Source organism: Sipha flava, unplaced genomic scaffold (assembly GCF_003268045.1).
Source record: "Sipha flava isolate LNK unplaced genomic scaffold, YSA_version1 445_pilon_pilon, whole genome shotgun sequence".
In the NCBI taxonomy this organism is placed as follows: Eukaryota; Metazoa; Arthropoda; class Insecta; order Hemiptera; family Aphididae; genus Sipha; species Sipha flava.
In genome coordinates this window covers 2,705-10,214 of record NW_020273183.1, presented here as the reverse complement: position 1 = coordinate 10,214, position 7,510 = coordinate 2,705, and the positions used below count along the sequence as shown (strand labels likewise).

The 7,510-nt window shown below is 30.7% G+C and overlaps 1 protein-coding gene across 1 annotated transcript; it reads left to right on the top strand.

Moving 5' to 3' along the window:
- Positions 1-3,120: 3,120 nt before the first annotated feature.
- Positions 3,121-5,345, top strand: LOC112689464. Its single transcript, XM_025563185.1, has 2 exons — positions 3,121-3,367; positions 5,213-5,345. The coding sequence occupies exons 1-2, from the start codon at positions 3,164-3,166 to the stop codon at positions 5,315-5,317; spliced, it is 309 nt and encodes a 102-aa protein (XP_025418970.1). The 5' UTR covers positions 3,121-3,163; the 3' UTR covers positions 5,318-5,345.
- Positions 5,346-7,510: the final 2,165 nt, after the last annotated feature.

Genomic DNA, 7,510 nt, shown 5'->3' with positions numbered 1-7,510 from the left:
TTTTCTCATATTTATTAATTCTTAATTAAATCTTAATTGTACATACCTATTACTTGACACGGCCTAAAGTCGGTATGGATTTTTTTCCCTCGGTGAGGTGGCCGGTCAAGTTTGAGTGATGGTGTTGTGGTGAATTTAGAAATAAAGTAAAATGAACACAATATGATGGACTATTTGATAAATATAATGCGCACGAAAAAACAACCACAAAACAAAATATAAAGTCTATATAAAATAGGTGGCTTGGCGACGGTGCTAACAAAGTGCAAGAAAACGTACGAGGACTTATGCTTCGACAACGGTCACAAGCCAAAAGGTTGGTCACTTGAGGCGATCGGTCGGTACGTTGCCACCGGTTCCGATAACTTTTCCCACCTCTGCCCGGTTTTCCGAGGTAGGTGGGTAATATCGGAAACGGTGCTGCGTTGCCTGGGTTGCGGCTGGGTAGAGAGCGGGCGCGGCTCCGCGATAGTGGTGTACTTACTGTACCCGCACCACAGCGGGACCACGTCATACTGTTGTTAAAATATAGTTAGATCTAAGCTCATAAAACATTGTTAAATTCTAATTTATCAATTCTTACTGATTTTGTAATTTTTTTTTTTTATGTCAACCTTTTTCAAAATGTCAAATTTATATTCTTTTAGCCGTAAGTCAAATGACCTATTGGCAGGAAAACTTTAAAAATAAAAAAAAAATAAATAAAAAGAAAAAAAGATTACTACAACCATTTCAAATCGTATCGGAATTGAACATTTGTAGTAATCTAAGGTGTAATGTAGAAACAACCTACAAATAATAATTTGTATTTATTACTGTTTATATACAAATAATATAACTATAATATATTTTATACCCTCCTCTAGAAATAACTCAAATATTCTTCGGATATTTACGTATGATACGTTAAGTTTTTTGATGAACATCTGGTTATTAGTTAGATTAAAGTAATTTTATTAAGTGATTAAAGGGTGAAAATGCATTCTGTGGTTATTTTTTCAGTTGTTCTTATTTTGTTCGGGGAAATATGGATTTTTAAATTAATTATGTGAGTATATGTTATATTTTCTTAAATGTTATAACCATTGGGAAAAAAAGGGATTGTCTTTGATATTATTGTACTATGAGACCCATTTTTTATTCCGTAGATCTACAAGTGCTTTCAGAAGCGCAACACTACGACGGGGAAATATCCCTTTTGCGTCATTCGAAATTCTATCCGTCAGTTTTCCGAGTGTTTTTTTCAAGCTATACACCTGGAACAGTAACATCTCTAAAAGCTTGCTGCAAAAGTTCAAAAGTTTCACTCGAACTTTTTCCTAATTTAAAACAAAATTTTACGCGCACACTTTGTTCTTCTATTCCTTCCATTACGGAATTCGCCACACGACTGAAGCATGTTTTTGTAAAAATAACATAAAATAAATATAAATATTGTTATCGATTTCAAACCAACACTCAAATCCTCGTTAGAAGTTACATTATCGAATGACATTATCGGAATTTTGTTATCTTAACTGATATAAATATTATTAACGCAGTCCGGGTATTTTTTGATCAAACCTCGTATAATGTTACTTCTCAATATAATCTAAAATCTAAATTCTAAATAAATAATTTAATTGTATTTTGCTGTATTTAGTATTTTAATCATTAAAGTTCAGTGCATTGCGAATGTTGCCGCTTATCGCCATGTTTTGTGTACCCTTCTTTTTTAAAGATATTTTAAAAGGGGTTCCGCATGAAAAAAATATTATTGCCTGGTGTTCCGTGATATCAAAAACGTTAAGAAACACTGCTGTAGTGAGCCAGTCTGATCAGAACTGACTCAATACGTTTTATGACGAAGTCACCTCTTGATGCAGTTAATTACACGTCCGTTGGAGTAAAATAAAAAAAATACTGTTTAAGTTATAAATGTGACATTGACACTACATCCCTATTTATACGCAGACAGTTGGGCGTAGTGCGTAAAAGTAGTTTAGAACAAGGAAAAGGCTCAAGGCTTTTCGTTGTTCTTTACAAACAAAAATAATATTAATCTTTTAAAAACTTATATGAAAAAAACTATCCCCGTTTAACTTGTTAGTTAATATAACAAAAATAATATTAATATTCTTACTATTTAATGTACCCGTTTAATATATTAACTAATAACTCGTTTCCAAATATGAAAGTATTTTAATAGATAGTTGTTTTTGACAACGCCCAAGGAAAATAGGTTAAGGAAAAGATTACAAATTAGTTTAAGATATGTAGTAGTAACCTCGGTTACTACAATACAAACGCATACGTTTGATATTAATTCGTGACCTATAAAATAGAATTATTCAAATGTGATCCGTTCAATTACTTGTTCTATTTTGCTCCCGGCCACTTTTAACAGGTCACATACATTTTTAAGCGTTTTATTTGACAGCTTATCCGGTACGATTTTTAAAAACTCTTCTAGAATATGGGCTGATAAAACGTTTTCGTTGATTAATTTGCCGATAAATCTGAATTTATAATGTATAAATAATTATTAATTTATCTTGCTAATAAATATATAAATCATAAGGCAGTGCACAACAATTATTACGTGTACGACTGTTCGGACGTGAAATCGTTTTCACTTGGTCCGTTCTGAACCTCGGACAGCAATAGCTTTGTACACCTCATCCCGATCTGTTTCTTCGATGAGGTAGGTTTGATGTGCCACCCTTCTATCACACCACTTGTCGATACATCCCGCAACGAAGAGCACACGCTTACCAATTGTGGAATAGTTTTGGGATACATTTTTACCTGTAACATATAAAATCGTATAATGTCCAATGTACAGTTGATTTAAAAATTGTAATTCAAAATAATAATAACAATACCCTTTCGAACAGAAAGTCGATGGCTCTTTCCATCACATCGATATTCTTTAAATGTACCAATAACTCATTTATTAAGGTGCTTTTATTGTCTGCAGTTATGGAATTAATTATCGTTTTAACAGTATTGTAAACATCTAACTTCTCGTCCGGTTTGCATTCGGTTTGTGTATTATTCTAGAAGACACCATACAAATAATTTAGTAATTTTGTTTCTACTGTTGAAAAATTGTATGCGTAGAGTTGAATACCTCCGGACACACGCTTTTTTGGGCCACAGACAGATCTGATGACGGCACTTGATGCGTTCAACAGACGCCTCTACAAATAAAGTCACTACTTTCGTCTCGTCCATCAACTGTGGCTCATCACAGGTAGATTCGGGATTGATCAACTCAAGCGTGCCTAGGATCATTGACCATAAGCCCGGGGAGAATTTCACATTTTGCGCAGTCGAGTACTCCTGCAGCTTCTCCAACACGCCACTCTATGATTGTATCGTTAACGTATGAGAAATATAAACGTTTTCAACATATAATATTGGGCTAGTATATTTTTGTTTTGAATACAATTTAAAATTCATGATTTTACGGTCTGACGAATCTTACATGATTTACTGTACTCCCGGCGTGTTGCGGTATGACACATACGCATTCAACAGATAATTCTTTTGGACTACCTATTAGTCTCACCGAACACATTTCTAATATTGATGGTACCAAAATGTTCACTTTAAGAAGTTCGCAGATGAATCTGGAAGTAATACGACTACAATTTTTATAACTATTCGAGAAATTATCAGATGTAGTAAGTAGTTAGTTACCTGCAAATTGCCACTGAAAGTTGTTTATGAACTGTTTCATTTTTATCAGACTTCAATTGAAGTTTGTGTTTAGTTTCCTGTAACGATACATATACATTTTAATGAAACTAACCGCATAATATAATAAATCAAAGAGAAAATATTGTTGTTTATTGAATTTCTAATGGTATTCATACTTTATTTTTGCAAGACTCAATTTCTTTCCGCTCATTGACCGCAATACGTTTTCGGTCGAACATAGATTCGAACGTGTCTTTGCACTTGTTTATCAAAAGTTTCGTAAACGAAGTGTTTAGTTTTTTGTAGTCTCCCGACTGAATTTCCTTGTTCTTCATTGCCAAACAAACATGTGTGTATTCTTGAGTCTATGACGGGTCACCTAAAGCCTAACTATTATGCAACATAATCAACTTCGTAATATCTTAGTGAAGCTTGAGGAACGCAAAGCAGCCGGGGAATCCAACTTAGTGATAAAATTTGTCAAAGGTGTTCCAACCATTTCAAAAAACTAACAAACGGGCCAATTCACAATAACTTATTTCTTTACTATCAAAATGGTCGTGGACTCAATACCAAATTAAACGTTTTAATGCGTAATGTATATTTATCTGACGACTATGATTTTATCGGCTTATCTGAAACTTGGTTATCTCCAAATATCAATACGTCTGAACTAGGTTTATCTGGTTATAGTACTTACCGTTGCGACCGTAATCAGATTACTAGCAACCGTTCTAGAGGTGGGGGTGTTCTCCTCTCAATTAATAATAAATTTCATTCTCGTTTATTACCTGTACCTACCAGCCCAGTTGAACACGTATTTGTCATTATTAAAATAAACAATAATTATATTATAATAGGTAATGTTTATTTTCCGCCTCACACTGATATCGTAATTTACAATGCACACTTTGATATCATTAATAATTTACTTTTAAGTTTTCCGTATGTAAAAAACGTATTATTGGTTGCTGACTACAATTTACCTAAACTTCAATGGCACGCCACCTCTGTTGGATTTTTTCTAAATATGCTGAACTTAAATAATTTAGAATCAGAATTCTTATCAAAATTATCTTTCCTAAATCTTTCTCAATTTAATAATTTTCATAACAGCAATGGTTTATTATTAGACTTAGTTCTCTCTGATTTAAATAATTTAAATAAAAATTTACTTGTACGGATTCTTACTGAACCAAAAAATAGTACAATTTAGCAATTCAAACTTCTATTTGACTTGGACAAGGTTGAATTAATCTTTACTGTTGATGCACTCAGAGCAATTGCTTCACAAGCTTTAGAAAAAAAAACTGAAGCTTGGGGCCTACGACCAACTGTGATAATTATTTATAACTTAATCATCTTTAAATAATGACTATGTATACTAATGTTGGTTATGAAATAATGAACAACTATGATATTAATATCAAAATACATTTTCAAAACAATACAGTTTTTTATTTCTTAACTTAATTTATGTGGTTTCTAATTTATTTCACCGTACAAAATATATTTTAAATTGTTATAGGAATCAATTTTATTGGACCCTTTGTTTGAAATACCAGGATCAGATGTTAATAGTGTACATGTCACAGAAGATGCTGTCAATGTAAAAAAAGATTTAATTGTTTAAGAGGTCGTCCAATTGTTATTAAATAGACCAGAGCTAAAGTTGAATAAACTAAAAATATTTTTTTATTTTTGTTTTTTATTGAAATATTGTTTACAACTATTTTTTTCTGAAAAACTTTTCAGGACATCGTTTTATGAAATATTTATTTATATTTGTAAATTATCTGAGTTTGTTTATTTTTGAAAAACCTAATACTTATATTTAATAAATATTATGTTATGTACATTGTATAAGAAAAGTATATTATAATTTTTTTTTCATTTTTTCCATTCGAATCAGATGCACTCCCTGGTGTTTTTTCTTGTATTTAAATACATTCCATTGAATAAGTACTCATTCTATAACTAATGTTTTCCAACCTTTTAATGATACTGTCAAATATGGTAACATTAGCCCTTAATGACAACATTGGCTCATAAGTTGGAAAAAGTTTAATTATGAGATAACAGCTGAACTATTTAACGTAATTTCTTTAAAACTGTATCAAATTGCAGGTAAGAGTTGTAGTCTCGATATGTAACCGAATTTGTTACATTAATTAGTTGATTACAAAAATTTATTTATTTATTTAATTATTTTATATTATATTGATCATAAATTTTTAAATTGTATTATTAAACAAGAAAAAAGAAAATTGAGGTATAAATTCGTTTTAAATTTTTTTTATTTTTTATAACTATCTCGGGGATTTTAAACGTGACAAGAGCCGCTAATTGGGCGCCACTTTGTAATGATTTAAAAATTAAAGTATTAATATGTTAATTTAGGAGTGAAGTATTTATCTGTTTTTTTAAATCATTACTTATTATATTATAAATATTTAATATTACCTCTCCGATGATTGTGTCGACCTGCCTGTTGAAAACCGTAGTTGACGTTTGAGGAATGAGATAAGGTAACCAATTCGTACTTTAAAATATTACTAACATTTTCTTTTACTCACTTTTAATAATTTTATTTAAACTTCTTTTTACATACATTAATACATGTATTTTTACAGAACGTTTTACAACTAATTATATCTTTCTGCATAGACGATTTGCGTAGTCTTTTACACTCGCCTTTGACCGTCTATACAAGAGGACAGCAAGAACTCGTCTCCCCTAACTAAAAATCTATATTCCTTATATATGATGTTGTGTGTACGTGTGTGTGTGTAATATCTTATCTTTCATACTTACGACTTATTATTATATTTAATGGCTATCGAATATTATAATTATTTAATTACACATTCTTTTTTAAAAATTATATGAATGCTTAGGTGCATATAATTACAATATATGCAATGATATAAATTTAAATCTTAATAAGAATCAAGTATCTCATGTGCATGTATCTTTAAACTGGGTTAAATGTAACATTGTTCCATCTGGAAATAGTATATCCAAACTTCAAGCTAGTTTGAGGAAAAAGATCTCCAAGCACAAATGTAGTCAATTACATATCAGTGCAGAGAACATTTATACGCAATAAGCTAGAAATTATGGATAAACAAATTATAAAAAATAATAAATTAGAAGATGAAAGTACAGAAAAAATATTTAGATCAGCTTACTTCATTGCCAAAAATCAACGTCCATTTCTAGATATGCCTAAATTAATAGACCTACAAGCTCTCAATGAAATGAATTTAGGTCGTGTTTTACAAACCAATAAATTGGTTGTTGACCATATTGCTAATGAAATGAGGATTCAAATTTCCAAGGATATTATTGAAAACAACAGAAAATTATGTATTGTAGTCGATGAGTCAACTACATTTTGTATACAGTAAGTATAAAAGTCATTTAGAAGAAGAAAAACGTACAGCAGAAAAAAAAGAAATCAATTATTAAAAGAAAAAACTTGATAAATCACAAAAAGATATTAAGATATTAGAAGATAAATACAAAGAAACCAAGAAAAATGAAGTTTTTCAGAAGAATGTTGCTGAAAAAATGATCGAAGAAGCTAGTTTTAGATTAAACAATGCTGTAAAGAAATAAGAGTTCAATGAAATACAGATAGCACAGGCAATGTTAGAAGGGGCCCAAACTCTCCACAAGGAATACAAGCTCAAAGAAGAAGCTTCTGCACTAATTCAAAAAAAAAAAATTGAAAAAAGGAAAAGTAATCTTATTTCCTCGTTCATCGAAAAAAAATAACGCAAAGATTAAAATGTAACGACCATTCTAAGCTGTCTTATAATAA